This window comes from Pygoscelis adeliae, unplaced genomic scaffold (genome assembly GCF_000699105.1).
Source record: "Pygoscelis adeliae isolate BGI_AS28 unplaced genomic scaffold, ASM69910v1 Scaffold178, whole genome shotgun sequence".
Lineage (NCBI taxonomy): Eukaryota > Metazoa > Chordata > Aves > Sphenisciformes > Spheniscidae > Pygoscelis > Pygoscelis adeliae.
This window is the reverse complement of record NW_008825323.1, coordinates 3,655,010-3,673,710: the sequence shown is the minus strand read 5'-3', so window position 1 is coordinate 3,673,710 and position 18,701 is coordinate 3,655,010. Positions and strand designations below refer to the sequence as shown.

At 39.3% G+C, this 18,701-nt stretch overlaps 1 protein-coding gene across 1 annotated transcript in view; it reads left to right on the top strand.

The window, feature by feature from the left end:
- Positions 1-64: 64 nt before the first annotated feature.
- Positions 65-18,701, top strand: part of TTC37 (tetratricopeptide repeat domain 37) — a 52,666-nt gene continuing 34,029 nt past the window's right edge. Inside the window, 15 exon segments of the mRNA XM_009330309.1 lie at positions 65-171; positions 1,102-1,199; positions 1,709-1,852; positions 3,438-3,529; positions 4,205-4,280; positions 5,655-5,795; positions 7,716-7,814; positions 7,906-8,014; positions 9,820-9,960; positions 11,641-11,742; positions 14,968-15,101; positions 15,772-15,858; positions 15,948-16,051; positions 16,185-16,311; positions 17,513-17,692. Coding sequence (XP_009328584.1) covers positions 1,110-1,199; positions 1,709-1,852; positions 3,438-3,529; positions 4,205-4,280; positions 5,655-5,795; positions 7,716-7,814; positions 7,906-8,014; positions 9,820-9,960; positions 11,641-11,742; positions 14,968-15,101; positions 15,772-15,858; positions 15,948-16,051; positions 16,185-16,311; positions 17,513-17,692 — 1,626 coding nt within the window. The 5' untranslated portion in view covers positions 65-171; positions 1,102-1,109.

Below are 18,701 nucleotides of genomic sequence, written 5' to 3'. Positions count from 1 at the left end.
TGGGCTGACGCCTCCGAGGTGCCCGGTTACGCGCTGACGTGGTGCCTCTTTTCTGTGTAGGTGAAAATGGAGCTCAGGCTCGGAGCAGTCAGCGGGGGGGTGTGTTTGTGGTGATCGAGGAGCCCGTGCCCTCTTAGGAAACAAGTTTATCTCCAGGAGCGGGTGGACAATGTAAGTTTGACAGGTTTTCCTTATTTTTTTTTTAAGGCTATTTGAAATTCGCCCTCCTCCTTTGTCCTTCCATTACTAATTTCTCTCGAGGCCCTTCATCCACGCTTTACCTTTTGCTCTAAGGCTGCTGAAAGGTTTTTTTGTTCTTTAGCTTGCCACGTTTTCAGTTTCTTTCAGTGCCTGCACCAGCTGTGTGGTTTCTCAGCCTCATCCCATTCAGGCAGTTTTGCCTGTAGTGTTTCTGAAGCTGATTTGAAACAAAATATTTACCATATGCATCAAAATAGCACATGATTGTGTCAGACTTCAAAAGCGAGAATGCCTCTTGGACGTGGCCTTCAATGCTTACTCTTTTTGGCTGAACAGCTGCAGTCGGAAGGAGGGTCTGCCGTAAGTGTGTGTGAAGGGAGAGGAGCGTTGTGGACCATGCCTGAGCGTAAGTGACAGGCCGGCCATGGTACTGCTGTAGATAGCACAGAAGAAAAACTCTGATCCTTAGGAGCCCCTTGAGCACGTGTCCGGTGCAATATGCCTCTTAAGCGCAGTTCACTGCTTAGTAATCCCTCTTTTAAAAGAAACTATATGCAGGGTGCCTTTCTCGAAGTCTAACTATGGTGACTGTCCTATAACACCTCTCCTCCTATTTAAATTTATCTTGAACCTTAACCAAAATTTCCTTCTGGGATAGCTACTTTGTATCATTTAACTGTTTGGAATATTGACTTAATCCTGCATTGCAGCTAAGCGTAAGTTAAGTAATTTCAACCATATCATTTGTTTCAGCAATTTTTAGTGCTGTATGCATTTTGGTGTATTGCACTATATTTCTGTGTTTAAAATGCTCTCTATGCAATTACAGTAGGATATAAACAATGTTTTGAGTTCATTATATCTTTTTGTAAGAACTGATTATATGTCCTTTTTACTTAGTAGCCACAATGTCAAATAAGGAGGTGAAGGCAGCATTAAAGAGTGCTAGAGAAGCAATACGAAATAAAGAATATAAGGAAGCCTTAAAACATTGCAAGGTAACTAATTTTTTACTTGAAAGTTAGTATTTTTTTGGACATTTTGTTTGCTGTTCCCATACCGCTACAGCCATATAGTAATGCAGATTGTGGAGTACCTTATTGATGTAATAGTTGGGATTAATTTTCAGATTTAACGTCCTTGATTGTTCATGTTAGTTGCCCACAGGTAAATCTTTATTCCCCTTCCCTTTTGCATTTGCTTATAGGTGGCGATAAGAATATAAAGTCTAGAATGATAGTGATAAAATCCATTTCTGATCCAGACCTCGACAGGAGTGCTTTAATTGCTGAGGTACAGATATGGTTACTGGCAGAACAGTTCAGATATGAACCATCCTCTGGGGCATAAAAAGCTGAAGTTACTAATCTTAGTCTTTTCCTAAAAATGACTTAACTTCTAATATTATAATAAGAATAATTCACCAAACTGTAATGATAAAATTCAATACGTGGATCTATAAGATGCATTTCATTCCTCAGTTTCACTTAAAATTGTTTATTTCTAGGCGGTCTTGAAGCAAGAAAAAAATAACTACAATGCTTGGGTATTTATTGGCCTGGCAGCTGCTGAGTTAGAGCAGCCTGATCAGGCCAAAGGAGCATATAAGAAGGCTATTGAACTTGAACCAAACCAGTTACTGGCGTGGCAGGTACGTGAATGTCCAGATTCACTTCTTCTTTCTCTGAAAAGTGGCACTATGGAGTTAAATATGGAAACGAGGCAGAGCTGAGGCTTGCTTTGTGTTTTCTTGAGGCCCTTGGTTCTTCTGAAGCTTCGGGGTAGCTGAGGTTAGTATTATTTGTGTGTCCAAAGTAAAGCCGGGGGTGACTGCGTGTGCGTAGCAGGGTGAACTTTAGTTCCAATATATTTAAGTCTGTATTTCTTGTGTAGACTAGATAGCAGTAAAACATGCAAGGGAGAAGATGAATTGAAACAGATACAGTAAATTTGTCCATGCTTAGGAATTTCCATGCTTGTAGCTCAAGAAACATTTGACAATGCTTCTCTCATAGGAGAGAAAATGTTTTATCTAGTAACTTATTTTTCCAGCTTCCAGCGGGTTGATAGTGAATTTTGTTGTTAATACTTAATAGTATACATTTAAAATAACTGTGTGCTGGGTGGTGTGTGCATGACAACCTATAACAATGTATAGTTAAAACATACAGTTGTGTTATTTGGAGACTTCTGAAGTGTGAGGTTGCATATTAGGTCTGTCTCTCAGATACAAACAATCGGTATTTTTCTAAGCTAGTAAGGTTCTGAGTATTTTCAATATAAATAGCTTTTTAAAGTATCACTGTTGCTGCCTGATTTCAAGGTGTATTGAAATTTCCTCAGTTTCGCAATCAGATTCTGGCTTTCTGTTACTCTACAAGGTGGTATGATACTTGGATATAGGTCTTTTATCATATGACTTAGTGTGCTTTGTATATTGTCTATTATGCAGACAAGATTATGTGACATATTCAGGTTTCATGTAGTTGTTGGTATTAGTTAAGTGTTGTGGTTTAACCACAGCCGGCAACTAAGCTCCACACAGCTGTTCACTCACTCCCCCCTGGTGGGATGGGGGAGAGAATCGGAAGGGTAAAAGTGAGAAGTCTCGTGGGTTGAGATAAAGACAGTTTAATCGGTAAAGCAAAAGCCACACGCACAAGCAAAGCATCACGCGTAACAGTGACTTGGGAGGACAAATGCCATCACTCCAAACGTCCCCCCCTTCCTCCTTCTTCCCCCAGCTTTATATGCTGAACATGATGTCATATGGTGTGGGATATCCCTTGGGTCAGTTGGGGTCAGCTGTCCCGGCTGTGCCCCCTCCCAACTTCTTGTGCACCCCCAGCCTGCTCGCTGGTGGGGTGAGGAGCAGAAAAGGCCTTGACTGTGTGTAAGCACTGCTCAGCAGTAACGAAAACATCCCTGTGCTATCAACGCTGTTTTCAGCACAAATCCAAAACACAGCCCCATGCTAGCTACTATGAAGAAAATTAACTCTGTCCCAACCAAAACCAGCACATTAAGAAAGTGAGGAAAGCTTTTCATTTAAAATAAATAGATTCATAAGTCTGTACAGAAGTACCAACATAGATTCTGCTCAGAGATTACTACATTAACACTTGACCCCACTGAAGGCAATGGAATAGTTTTTGCAGGCAGTACTTGCAGTGTTCTCATAACACTTAACCGTTGACATAAAATCTTACTTATTTTTTATCCTTTTTTTTTCAAAGGGATTAGCAAATTTATATGAGAAATCCAACCAAACAGATGTCAAAGGAGACTTAGCAGATGTTTACCAAAAGCTCTTGGAACTCTATGAAAGGTAAAGAGTATTGGACACCATAATGCAGTCTAAGATTTCTGGTTCAGTGAATGCCCTTGCTGATACATAGGATAGTCTGCAAGGTTTTTTTGTTTGTTTGGGTTTTTTTTAAAGCTTTGTTCCTTCACTGGGTAAGCACTTGTTACTAAGGTTTTCTGTACCTGTATAAGGTTTCTTGACCCTGTGCCTTTTGATAGGGCAAAAACTCTTGGAATAATTGTACTTGAGGGTAGTAGTTTAGAGAATTCTAATGTTACCCTTTGTCCTCTGTCTAAACTCACTGCCTTGAAGCATTTAGCTCTGATAGTTCATTGTCTGCATTAATAAGTAGGCTTATTTTTGTCTGCTTTTAAGATCACAGAATATGTGTCAGCCGATTGATGTAGGTACAGTTCTAAACAAATCTAACTCTTGGCTGTCACTGTAGCTGTCTGGAGTGTTCGATTTGTTTCCTTAATTTGAAAATTGTTCAAAAGGAAAAGTACAATCCTTAAAATAATTTTTTTTAAACTCGATTACAGCGGCAATGAGTAGAACTTTTAGGGCAATCTGTGGTATTTATTCTAAGTATTTGCTTGGCAACTGAACCTACTAAAAAAATTGTGAGAATTAAAAAAAGTTATCCTATTTTATGGAAAACTTACCTTGTTTGTGTGGGATTTTCTTCCTTTGTAGTGGTGACAAGCAGAAATGGTGTGATGTATGTAACAAGCTTGTGGAACTGTATCATCAAGAAAAGAAATATTTAGAGGTGGGTTGCCTATGTTACTTTCCATCTTCTGATCAAATGGGAATTTCTTGTTAGAACTAGCTACTTTTCATTAAGGAATCACCAATTTTTTGGGCCACAGACCACTTAAGGTCTCCTTGTGGACCACTACCAGGAAGAACTGATTTTAACTATATTCCTTTCTTTTCCACTGCATAAGACTTGGATGCAATCCACTAAACTGACAAAACTTGACAAAGAATATTAGTATACAGGCTGAAAGGGTGCAACTTCATTCTTCTGCTTTATTTCTAGAAGTCAAGCATGATCCCAAATGCACATTTACATGCAGTGTGCATGAGTCAGGTGTTCTTTGCTTGTCCTTGGCCAGTTCTAGGTATCTGATTAGCCCTTGACTGGTGTGGTGATCCTAGACTGTCCCTGATACTTCATGCCAGAGGGTAAGATGGAATTTGTACACAACCTGAACACGATTGCCTGTGGCTTACGTATTGCATTTCATGCACAACGATAAGGACATGCAAAGCTGCTCCAGGGCAACTCAAGCTTCAGCCCTCGTAGTCCTCCCGAAGTCTGTGTCAGCATGACCATTGCAGAAGTAGTCGTGGCTCTTCTCAGCTTACCACGAGGTGGAGCTGTTAAATGCCTGAATGGTTCAACAGTAACATTGCCTATAGTCCCTATAGTAATGTTACAGGATACATGTTTTTGCAGTTATGCTGTTCACTCTTCCTTTACTCTTTAAAAAGGTTGCTTTCTTACAAGGTGGTGCATGGTCTTGCTCCGTGTCATTTTCTTCCCTTTCCTGCAACAATGGAAAATGAAAAATTTTACATACACTTAGCATCAGGCTCAAGACTATTAATTAGCTCCAAAGCCTCTTTGTATACCAGTTTCTGAAACTAAATTCAATGTTAATAGTTTAGCATATGAAGGCAGACTTGCTCTATGTGCAACAGGAAACCACAAATTTGGCTTCAGGGTCCTATTTTCTCTTCTCCAGTCCTGTTGATTTTTCCACACTGGAATTTCAACATGTACTGCTGCTGTTATTCTGTTTCTGTTCGTAGTGCTGTAGATCCCACAAGGCTTCCATATTTTTTCTTCAGAGTTTATCAGAGGACTGTTGAGGTCTATTTGTACTGTTGATTCCCTCCAGGAGCCAGAGTCAGAATTCACACTCTTGGTGTTGCCTCCCTTATTTACCGTACCTTGGAAGGTGGACAGGTCCCACACAATGCTTTAATCAGAAAGCAGGTGAATCTGGGTTGTTACTTTAAACGTTGCTCTGTTGTCTACCCTAGTGTGGTAGAGTTGACAGTACCTGGAAAGCTTGTATCAGACCTCCAGTTCTTTAAAGAGTGACAGCATGGTTCATTTGTTTCCTCTTGACAGGTGGCTGAAACATGGCAGAAACTAATACGAATGAAACAGGAGGAAGGTGCAGAAAAGGCAGAGCTGCATCAGCTTTGGAAGAAGATGATCCAGTTGCTGAAAGACAGTACACAAAACCAGGATAATAAGACTGAGCAGTCGGTAATGTTTCTCACTCCTTCTCATCTAGGTACATGTATATGCACAGTGCAGCTAGACTTTAGATGAAGCCTTAAAAACCTTACAAATCATGTGACTGCTTGTCTCATTAATGTTCAGTAGTACTAAACTTCTCAGGAGAAGATGGGTGATTTTACCTTTTGACAGAAGCAGTGAGGGTGCATCAGCCTGATACAGGCCTGAGGTGGAATAAGGCACCTAAATCCAAGCAGTCATCCTGGAACTCCTTCATTAACTGCCTCCTAAGTTCTGCAGGAGTCCAAGTTTGCACTGTAGCACAGTGATGCATTGTTCTACCTCTGCATGTTACGAGAAGCGTCACTCATAAGCATCATTCATAAGTTTTGGCAGAGTCTAGAATGTAGGTGTTCTTCAAAATGAGAAACTCCCCCCCACTTTCCCCCCAGGGTGAAAGAGGTAGCTTTGTGCTGGTTTTCCTTTTCTTCATACATAATGTTTATTCCAAAGAGTAATGTTTGGGTTCAAATTTTCCTTTCTCCTGTAGATTTTAAGCTCTCTCAGGAGAATGTCAAACCTAATTGGAGCAAACAGAATGATCGTGAATTATACTGATCTTGTGTTCTCTATGGCCAAAGTTAATTTTGTTTTACCTGATTTATCTGTTCTTGCAAGATGAACCTCATTCAACAGGAAGGGTGGAAATTTCTCATCATCAATCTGGTTGATAGCAGTGTTCCAGAAAGGTGGAAAATAGAAACTGAAATAATTTGAGAGTGAAGAAAATTGAATCTGGATCTCTACTTTTTGAGAAGGCAAATGCTCTAACTTGCGAGCTACTATAGAAAAGAGATACTGCAGGCAGCACTGCTTTCCGTTTTGGGGGCAAGGAGTTTAACAAAGAAAAAAGTTGCATAAATATCAGGAATAGGTTTCACATGCAAATCTGCGGTTTACTGCATTTCTGAGTAAAGCATCTGAACCTGGATGGGTGTGGCATTGAAGGCAACGTCCTATTCAGTATTGCACTTGTGACAAGCTGTGGGCAACCTTTTTGTTTAGCATGCTTGTTTGGTAGCCTGCACTCTGTGGTGCCTGTGTTCTGTATATAAGGAGTCAAGAAATAAAAGACTAGATTTATAGACTAGAGCAGGGGGGAGGGCTGACAGCTAACCGTAGAGGATAGTAACCTAGGTTTTGTGGTACCAAGTCCTTCTTTGAATTGGGATTACGTATGAACAAGAATCTATGTTCTTCCAAATTTTGCCTTCCTTGTACCCATCTTACATTACGAAACAGTGCATAGCTGCTTCCTCTTGTACTAGACAATTAACATGGTTTGGATCCTATTTCAGTACTACTTCACAGTAATGAACCTGCTTTGTGACTTTCTCTGTTCACAGTACTAGTGTAAACTTAATGAGTAGGACCCATAACGGGTAACTATCCACTTAACTATGGAAGTGCTGGAAGGCATGTCCTATGAGGAGTGGCTAAGGGCTTTGGGTTTGTCTAGTTTGGAGAAGAGGAGGCTGAGGGCTGACCTTGCTGCTCTCTGCAGCTTCCTGAGGAAGGTAAGTGGAGAGAGAGGTGCTGATCTCTTCTCCCTGGGATCCAGGGACAGGATGCCTGGGAATGGTTCACAGCTGCACCAGTGGAGGTTTAGGCTTGACATGAGGAGTCCTTTCTTTACCCAAGAGGGTGGTCAAACCCTGGAGCAGGCTTCCTGGAGAGGTGGGCGATGCCTCGAGCCTGTCAGTGTTTAAGAGGCATTTGGTCAATGCCCTTAATAAAATGCTTTAACTTGTGGTCAGCCCTGAAGTGGCCAGGCAGTTGGACTAGATGGTTGTTGTAGGTCCCTTCCAACTGAGCTGTTCTATTCAGTGAAGATAACATTTTCCTAGAGTCGTTGTTTGTTGCACTTCTAATTATTTCTTATTTCAGCTTTTGACTGCATTTGAACATGCGGTGAACTCTGCTGACACTGTTCCTGGTGAAGACCACCAAAATCTTTACAAGGACTTTATTCAGTGCTTGTCAAAAGTAAGGTTATGTTAATCTATCTTCATCAGTGAATAGGTGTAATATTCCACATCTGATAATTCACACAAATAACTATTCTTTTCCTTTCAAGTTTCCTCATGAAACAGCTAGGTTGGAAAAGGCATGTAATGATATGATGGCTTTGTATCCTGCTGTGTGTTATCCTTTAGAAGTACTTTGCTTGCACTTTGTCCAATCAGGTGAGTAGGATGGGTTTAGACATATTTGGGGCTTAAAATATTTCTTTTATAGTTAGTGTTGTGACAATCTTTTACAGGTTTTTACCCTTCACGACCCAATACAAGTGCATTATTTACTTTTATGTTATATTTCTGCCTGTCTGGAAATGAAAAGTGTTTGGTCCTATGCTTTGCTGTTTCCTGGCTCTGTAACTGAGTGGTGACTGTAAACTGGCGAAAAATTTCTGTGAGTTAAGTCCAACTCTGGCAATGTACAAAGTTGCAAAAATAGAATGCCTTTCAAAACTCGAAAGCAGCCTCTCCAGATAAATGAAGGTTAGCTTCTTAAGCTTAGGAGAGGGAATGGAGAATGTTAACTGATGCGCTAAGGCTGAGGACGGCCTTAGGTTATTCTTGACGTAGAAAATCTGTCTTGGTGAAAAAACCAAACTTTTGTGAAACTTTCTCCAAAAGAATGCCTGGTGAATAGGGAATAAACAGACCTGTTCAGATGTTTGTTCAAAGTAGAAAAGGAGACTATGAGGGGAAAAAAACCAAACATGGTGTGTTCAATAGTGCAGGTATCTGAAAGTATACAACTGCTATTTTCAATAGTTCACTAAACAACATTGCAGTTGTGTTGGACACTTTCTCAGCATTTTCAAAGATAACTAATAAATTTTGGTCTTTCATTTTATTAAGGCATCAGAAGTTGATTTTATTTCTTTTTAAAACCAGGAAAGAAAATCAGGGAAAAAAGCCATCTGATTTATATAAAGAGAAATAACTTTCAGCTTAGGTAGAAGAATGCCTTTTCTAATTTTGAAGGTAGGCTTCATGGAATACCGTAGCAACATAAAACGAGAGAATTTTTCACTTTGATTTGAAAGGATGAAGACAAATGAGGCCCAGACTCTCATTTCCACATGAGAATGCTTTATAGTTCAGAGAAACATGCAGAAACTGGTTTCCAAAGGAAAAGGAGCATCTGGTTGGCACAGTTCTTATATGCCAGTGCTCTGACAACATCTCACCATCCCACAGCCATCTTGGGGTGGGGAGGATGATGCTTAGGTTTCAGTAAGGCTGTTTGTTTATATCTGAGTCATTCCAACCATGTCATAGTCCTTCATGCCCCAAACTTGTGGGCTGTAACTCGGATGCATTATTAGTCACTTTTACCAAATGCAAATCAAAGGCAACCTTTATGTCAAATGAGTCCATAATTTTTTAAAGGAAACAGTAGTTCAGAGACTGTTGCTGCAAGTCACAACTGTTGCTTTAAGCAAGGACTGCCAAGTCTACAATCACAGCTAAACATAAGCGTAAAAAGTTAGTGGCATCAGTTAAAATTAAGCCAAGACATTTAATTATGTGGTTTCACAGCCAGACTGTTTCAGCAAGCTTATCACAGCAAATTTGTAGGTACGCAAGGCCTACTCTGGAAAGAAATTATTTTTATATATTTGAGGCAGATTTTGATATGTGGGCATTCAGCTGGGCTTACATGAAAAGCATATGAAGGTTTTTATTAATAAAAGAAGTATACCTGTAGTAATTTAACATGAGTGGTTAAAAATTCAGGTTTCAAACTGACAGTTTATTTTGTGTGGTGGTACTGGGTATTTAGATTACTGCTTGGTTTTGGGTTTGGTTTTGGGGATGGAGGGTGATGAATATGTAGCACCTTTGGAAAAAAGTTTAGTTAATAAATTCATTACTTTGAGTTCAAAGGGTAAGGGTGATATTTAATGTAGATAAGGTATACTATTGCATTTTTTTTTTTAATCTAAAACTCTGTAAAATATTTCTTTTTCTGAAACGAGGTACTTTGTCGGAAGAGGCCCTGCACTGTTTTTCTAGGCTTTTGGAGATGGACGCAAGTAGTGGTCCAGGCATCATTGGTTTTGGTATAAAATGCCTCCAAGAAAAGAAATACAAGGAGGCTGTTAAGAGTCTCACTGAAGGTAAATGTGTAATATGAGGTATAAGTACTCTATAACTTGAACACCAGCTAGTTTATGCTGGATATTTTGGGAATCTTATACTTTTATAGTACTTTGCCAGTTCTAAGACCAGGTAGATTTTTAAAAAATACACTTGTCTGACTGGGGATTGGATTTTTTTTAAATATAGCTTTAAGTATAACATTTCTGAAGTCTGTCATTTCTGTTATAGTCAGCTCTGTAGTATTTTAGTGTGATCAACTTTAAACTTTTTTTAATCTGACTGTTATTGGGGAAATACCTAGATGAAGCAGTAAATACAGTAATAGCAATTAATGAAGGAATGTGGAATTTATAAAGTAAAATATAATGCAGCGCCTCTAATCTAGTCACTGCATTTCTATACCTGAACAAAAATGACTTCCCTTTAAAGTAACATCATTTTAAGACCTCCTTAACACTTACATTGGGTAAACACTTATATTGGGTATCTAAAGAGAAATATTGGAGGATTTTTTTTTTTGTTACAGTAGCCAGAATTGCTGAAGAGCTGGCTTACTAATCTGTAATTATCTTGCTTGCATTGAAATGGCAAAGCTCTTTGAAAATTATTCATAAGTATACTAGAGGGAAATTGGGACTCTCCACTCTCACTCTGCTGGCCATGAATAATTCAAAACTGCTTATTGAGAAAGCTGGGTAAGTAAGCATTTGGGATCTAAGCAATCAGGAGTCAGTCAGGCTATGCTGTGATAGCCTGCATTCTTTCACCCAGGTTTAGAAAAAGATTGTTTCTGAAATTGGATTTCGGAATATTCTACAATAGCTTACCCACAGTGAAATAACATGTCTTGCCTAAAATCTGAAATAAAAATTTCAGGTGCTTAAGAGGAAAAAGTTTTCCATGGAAGGCAAATTCTTCTGGCTTAAATGCCCATGGGATGTTTTGACAAAACATACATCCTGTTTTTGACAAAAGATACATCTCCCAAATAATTTTATTTGTTAATTTTTACTTTTACATGTAATACTCTGCTTATGAAGCTGAGAACGCAGAGGGCAAGGCTTTTGGTATCAGCAGAAAAGTATAAAGTTTGGAAATAATGTCTTTCCCCGTAAGCCAAGTGTTTGCATTTTAGGTATTGAAGCTTCAAGGCATTATTTAGAGGTGTATATATGTATCTCAGAAGACTCAAATTCAGTTTTATTACTGAATCTTTAATTAAGGCAAGTTTATCAGGAAGTTTCAGTGAAACACTTGCTATCGTTTTTTTGCTGTCTTGAAGTTCTATAGGCCTTTTCTGGTTTCTAAGAAAAATTTAGTAAAGTGGTCTAGAGGATGCTGATGTTAATGTCAGATCAAAGTGAAGGACTTCTTCTTTTTGAAACAAAAGTGCACCTTAAACCAGTGTTATATATTTCCTCACTTTTTCCCCTTTTTCTTCTCTGTATATGTAATATATGCAAAATTAAGCTGAACAGAAGCTTACGTGCTTCTTAGTCTTTGCCTTACTGCGTGGAGGCCTGTATGTCTAAAACAGTTTAAAATAAGACTCAAAGAAAAAATTAACTGCAAGTCTTACTATCTAATTGATAACGTGTTTTTGATGGCATTATGTGGCAATACAGCATCTGCCAGCTACAGTGCAGCCCTCAGCAACTTTTTTTAGTGCCTTTTTTTTTAAACTCTTCTTTTATTAGGTTTGCAGAAGACTAGCCAGTGTCCAGCAGCATGGCATTATTTGGCAGAGGCACAGATGAAAATTCACAAACACAGGGACGCCGTCCTGTCCTGCAATCAAGGTAACTGCCCGCTAATGGAAAGAGCAACTGGAGGGGTACGCCACTTTATGTAGTCCAGCCAACGTGGGCTTTGCATGGTAGGCCTGAGTTAGCAGCAGTCGTAGTCCTTTGCTTTTTGCAGTCTCACAGCTTGTGCTGGTGTCCCCTGCTTCTCTTGGTTTGTGACAGCTGAAAAGCACCTTGTGCTGCTTACTCTCAGGAAAAGAGAAAACACTTGGCTAATCAGAACGAGAAAGCTGTCTGATCATTAACATTTAGGTGGTTTGCATGTTCTGATGTGCTGCTTCAGCTGATGGTTGACCCAACTCCACCAAACAGCCAATAACTGCCTGAAACCACAAGGGTAGGTGTCACAAGTTTTTAGTCTGGAAGACTTCATATTTAGACTTAAAAGGTAAGATTTTAATCAAGTGAATGTAAAATGCAGAAATGTTGCATAGTACGACTGCATGTTAAGAAACCTCACTGAGTGTAAATCTTCATCCGTGCTAGCTGGGAATGAAAGCAGTTCTTATGACCTAGTGATGCATATCTAATCTGAGTAGAGCCATTATCTGGTGGTTATAAATGGGGGCAGCCAAAGTGGACTTTCTTCTGACAGGGACAAATGCAGTGAAAAACTTCTCAAGAAAGACTTGAAGAGGTAAAAGTATGCAAACCTGGCTAAACAGTCACAGGAAATTATTAAAAGCAAGGGGAAGTACTTGCCAGTGAGGGAGATTCAAAAGGCCTATAAATTTGGGCAGAGGAAATGTGAAAACAGAACAAAGTAGAATCATAGAATAGTTTGGGTTGGAAGGGACCTCTAAAGGTCATCTAGTCCAACCCCCCTGCCGTGGGCAGGGACATCTTCCACTAGATCAGGTTGCTCAGAGCCCCGTCCAGCCTGACCTGGAATGTTTCCAGGGACGGGGCATCCACCACCTCTCTGGGCAACCTCTGCCAGCATTTCACCACCCTCAGCATAAAAAAGTTCTTCCTTCTGTCTGGTCTAAATCTACCTCCCTTTAGTTTAAAGCCATTCTCCCTTGTCCTGTCGCAACAGGCCTTGCTAAAAAGTTTGCCGCCAAAAGTATGTAAAAAGAAAATTATTGCAGAAAGAATGAAAATGACATCATTCTTTTCCCATCTGTGTTCGGTGTGGAAGAGATCAGGGTGACTTCTACACCATGACCCTTCTTTTCAGGGGATTCATCAAACAACTTGTCTGTGATTATAGCATTCATAGAAGTTGCTATAAAACAAGACAAGAAAAAGTAGCATTAAGGAGCTCTAAGATATTGACCTAGGAATTGACTGAGGAACAAAAAGATGAAATTGCTGAAGTACTAAGGGGTTTATCAATACGCTTGCTTAAACTGTCTTGGCACCCGAATGCTTGGAGGTAGATAGCGTGACCCTAACTTTTAAAAACAGTTCTAGGAAGGGTGAGGGAAACCACCACCAAGTCTGATATGTTTAGTGGTTGAATTAGTTAAAACTGAAAGAACAGAGTTAAGGAATTTATGTAGAAAAAATTATTCTGGGGGATAGACAGCATAGCTTTTGTAAAGTAAAGTTGTTTTCTTAGAACTCCTTGAAGGAGTTTAAAAGCGCATGGATAAGGGAGATGTGATACAGTCTTCTCTGATTTCCAGGTGGTAATTGGTAAGATCTCTTACAAGACTGTTAAGGAAACTAAGCAGCCTTGGGTTAAGAAGTAGAGTTATAGCTTTGAGTGGTTTTTGTCAGTTTTAAACAAGTTAAAAGCTAGAGCACAGCATAGTAATGACATCTGTTTTCAGGCTGGAAGGAGGTGTCCATGACACTTTCACCAATACCTGTGTTGTTCATCCTCTTTTCTAGTCCTTTATGAAAGTTGAGTAATAATGTTATAAAGTTTGCTGCTATTCAAAGCAGACTGCAGAACTCTGAAAGGAGATTACCAGAGTGAGTAACTAGGTGTTAAAATAATGAATAAAATTCCATAGTCTTAAATGTAAAATCATGAGTTGTGGGAAGAAATGTTCCCACAAAGCTATCCTACAGTCTTGTTGAAGTAGAGAGCAGAAAGGTCCTCATTTTGTATGAAAAAACAGGACTGTTTCTCTCCTTTTCTATGCTTTACAGGCAAGTCAAATATTAGTAATTACAGGGAAGGGAATGGTTAGTGAAGCAGAGCACCAGCATGCAGTTGCTTTAAGAACTTTAGCAGCATGGTGAAATTTGTGTGCAGCTTTGGTACCCATCCACCCCTTCTCAAAAAAAAAAAAATTCTAGAAGTGAATAGACTAGTGATAAAGTTGATCAAATGTGTGGAAAATGCAGCATATGAGAACAAATAAGTAGCCTGTAAAGTCCTTTTCCAGTCTGGAGAAGAGATGATTTTGAAATCTGTGAAGTTGCAAGTGATGTGGAAGATAAATAAAGATCAAGTGTTTTGTTTTCCTATGCGAGGTCTAGTTAGTACCAAATGAAACTAAAACCTGGCAGGCTCAGAACAAACTAAGTTTTGTTTCTCAATGCAAGGTGTAAGTTAAGCTATTGTGCCTTGCTAAAAGATGCTGTTGGTGCAGAAAGTTTCCTTGGTTCCAAAGAATGTGTGGAAAGTGGGAGAGAATGCTGGGGAAGCATTGTTTTATGCTTGGCCTGTCTTACTGGCTGTATCAAGTCAAACAAAAGTTCATCATATGTGAAAATAAATACAGTTAATTGAGTTATTCAGAAAGTTCTTGCCTTTGGAGAATACTGAACTTCAACAGAGATGCCCTCATTCTCTGAGGTGAGATTATACTGTGTATTGGGGAAGTAATCAATTCTGTATAGAAAGGTACAAAGTTACCTTTGTACAGGCACAGAGTTAAATCCCTAGTTTCAGTAATATTTTTTTCTTTGAACACTGAAGCGTAAAACAACTTGTTTATTGAAAGGTCATTGTTTCTTCAGAACATAGAACAGAAAAATGTAGCATTCCATTTATAAGGCCAGCAGCTAGAAAGCAGTCGGTCCCTCCACACATCTGAGAGGACCTTTCTAAAATTAACTATTAAACTTGAATGGATAGAAATTTTACAGAATAATTTCTTCAACATGGGGGAGAGCAGTCAAAAAAATTGCTCTATTAAGTGGTTTTTTATTAGACTGAAAAATTATAATTAACAAGATTTTTTAAATATCGGGATCAGTAGTACACTTTTTAGTTCCTTTTTCTATTTTTAATTGATGAAACTTTTCTCTTGTCAACAGCTCTTCAGGCTCTTGGAACTCCTGAGGGTCCTAGTCTTCGGTGGAAGAACCTTACCCTTCAGTTGAAAGCTGAGGCTTTGATTAAAATAGCTGATGTGGATGCTGCAGAAGAAGCCATTAAAGCACTTGAGCAGGTATTTTCATTGACTAAAATGTTTTGGTTTTTTTTTTTAAATTTTAAAAAGTGCTCTCATCTTTCTGTACTAAAAATTCAAGCTGTGTATTTGTTCCTTTGCCTCCTTTTTACATTCTGTGTGGTTTAGACAACTCCTACCGACTATAGTGTAATCCAAACACTCCTTCCTTCTCTGTTTTTTAGGCTTTGCTACAACTCTTTTTCACTCAGAATTCTGATTTTAGAAGCTGTCACTTTTGACCTTGTCTGGTCTTGCTCGGTGCTGCTGGGTTCTTGCTAGTTCTATGGCTGTTGTTCATCTTCATTTGAATTACTGTTACAATCCTACTCCCCATGTCCTTCATTCACTTGGTGCTAAGTCATAAACGAGAGCATATTACTTGAAGATTGAATGGTTAAGCTTTAAGCAGAAGTTGCTTCCTCTCTTTTTTGCCTCTCAGTTTCATGTACACTACTTCTTCACTGTTTAGACGTCTGTAGCTTTGTCCTTGCTCTCTACAATCTTCTACCTGTTCTCCATCAAAATTGCTCTGTCTAAGGCTTCTCAAGAGTATTCTATCTAATGTTTTCTTGTCTTTATCTTTGTGCAGTCTGCCTGCTTTTGACACCTTTGATTTCTTAATCTGGGGAGATAATAACTTGGTCATGTCTATTACTTGGTTTTCTAGATTGTGGATGCGAGCAGTGATCCAGTGGTTTTAGCTATCAGAGGTCAGGCTTATCTAAACAAAGGTTTAGTGGATCAAGCTTCAAAGGTTAGTGCTGTATTGTCATTCCTGTAAGCTAAGTAGAATTCTTGGTTTCATAGAGGAAATAACTAGGGAAGAATGACATCCTTTTGCAGATTTCACAAGAGCTTCTGTTGTCCCACCCTGAACTGGCAGAGTCCCATGCTCTAGAGGGTTTCATCCATTATTCCCAAAAGAACTATGAACAGGCAGAAAGAAGGTAGATTTATTTTTTTCTTTCCTCTGACAGGGAAATGTGGGGGGAGAATAGAACATAGTGGGGGGAGAATAGAACATAGTGTTTTGCAGCTTTTGAGAATTTGTCTGATCTGACCTCTGTTCCTTTTATTTAGTTTTCTAAATGCTATTGAAAGAAAGGCCGAAACTGCAGAGTATCATCAGTACCTGGGGCTCACATACTGGTTCATGAGTGATGAGACAAAAAAAGACAAAGGAAAAGCACTCACTCAGTTCTTGAAGGTAATGGCTGCTTTAACTATTCACATAGAATTAGTGTTTTCCTATATCAGAAACCAAATGTGGAAAATACACTGACTGGAGTGACAGACTTGAATATTCTGCTTGTTACCATTTACAAGCCTCCAGAGCCTGTAAACCAAGTTCAACTGTGCAAAAAGGCATTGCAGGGAGCTGTGCAGTTACCTGGAATCTCCCTGCTTTTGTTTTCCCCTTCTCACCTAATTTTTGAGGCCTTTGATTTAGCCAAAAGTAGTGGTGATTCTCTCAGTCTTGTCTCCCTGAGGGCTGTAAAGTCAAGGCCTCTAGATGACCAGCGTAGATCTTTGAAGACATTTTGAAATGGGGAGGGAAAATTCAAACTGTAAAAAAAGTGAGGAAGGAAAAAAGATGAGAATGGTGTTAAGAGTTTCAGTGTCTGTCCAAGGAAGTAAGTCTGCAAACCCCCACAATTTATATAGTTTTCCTGATCTTTGGGGTTTTGGTGGTTGTGGCTTTTTCTCTGAACATAGGTAAGAATGTGAATCCAAAAGATTTAGTCTGACATCTTTATTGGGAACATGGAAGTACACAAAATAAGACTAGACATTGTAAACTCACCATATAACTTCATGATAGGTGTTGGCAACTCAAATCATTGCCTACTGTTAGCACTTCAGTAACAGCAGAGTATACTGGAGAATGTAGTTGAAGTGAACAATACTTTTGGTTCTAAACCATTTTATGTGAGCTTTTTTTTTATTATTATCAAAGCTGTTTTTTGCTGCTTGGGAGCTGTGGGTTTCTTAAGCATAAACGAATCTGCCAGGTATATCTAAAAGGAACTTAAACTTTAGAAAAGGCTGGAGTTAATTGTGATGTAAGAGTATGAGCATAATGGTTGAAACCGAGTAGATTATGAAAGTGATGGGACACAGTAAGGAATTGTTTTCTCCTAGCACAACTAGCTTGTTAGTACTTCATGTACAAAATGCTTTGTGTCATGAGGTTTGTAGCAGATTCTGCAAATATTTAAAGCTCACGTAACCTCTGAAATCTTAAAATAAAGTTTGACTACTCAGATGTATCAGACTACTCAGATGTATCACAGAAGGAGTTTAAATAAGTTGATAAGCAGAGATTGAACAAGTAGTTATCACTGGTCCTGTCCATCAGTATAATCCTTCAAAATGCTGTCTTATATTGTGTTCATATTTCCTTATAGGCTGCAAAACTGGACAGCTACTTGGGAAGTGTCTTTTGTTATTTAGGTAACTACTACAGAGATATTGCTGGAGACAAAAGTAGAGCTCGTGGTTGCTATAAAAAGGCTTTTGAACTGGATGGAACCGATGAAGAATCTGGAACAGCAGCTGTAGACTTGAGCGTGGAACTTGGAGACATGGTATTATACATTCAGGGCTTTGGATTACTGCTGGTTTGTTTTTCTGTTAATCCTGCTCTTTGAGGAATCACTTCAGGTTTCCTCCATATTTGAGAATAAGATCTGAAAACAGATGTTCTGTCATTGCTTAGCAGTTTTCATAGTTGGACCTGCTTCAATTTTATGCTCCTATTCCAAATTAAATCTGTCTGGGGAGAAGGGTAGGGGAACCAAGCATAACAGTAGTCATCACGTGTGATTTAGATGAAGGATTTTTTCAGCAGGGAACATGAAGAGAAAGTTAGTTTTCATATTTAACTTGTGCCACTTCTTTTCCCCATCCTCCACCTTGCTCTTTTCAGGGAAAGCATAGAAACTCATTAGAACACTTTGAAAAATATTTCTTACATAGCATTGTATAAAATGTTCTTAGCCTATAATGTTACAGAGCAAGTGTAACCCATACTTCGACAGACTCCATTGGAACATCTGGGAAGTCAGTCTAAGTATCTGACTTGCTGCAAATAGAATCGTAGAACAGTTTGGGTTGGAAGGGACCTCTAAAGGTCATCTAGTCCAACCCCCCTGCCATGGGCAGAGACATCTTCCACTCGATCAGGTTGCTCAGAGCCCCGTCCAGCCTGACCTTGAACGTTTCCAGGGATGGGGCATCCACCACCTCTCTGGGCAACCTCTGCCAGTGTTTCACCACCCTCAGCATAAAAAAGTTCTTTCTTCTGTCTAGTCTAAATCTACCCTCTTTTAGTTTAAAGCCATTCCCCCTTGTCCTGTCACAACAAGCCCTGCTAAAAAGTTTGCCCCCATCTTTCTTATAAGCCCTCTTTAAGTACTGATAGGCTGCAATAAGGTCTCCCCGAAGCCTTCTCTTCTCTAGGCTGAACAACCCCAACTCTCTCAGCCTTTCTGCAGAGGAGAAGTGTTCCATCCCCCTCATCATTTTTGTGGCCCTCTTCTGGACCCGCTCCAACAGGTCTGTGTCTTTCTTATGCTGAGGGCTCCAGAGCTGGAC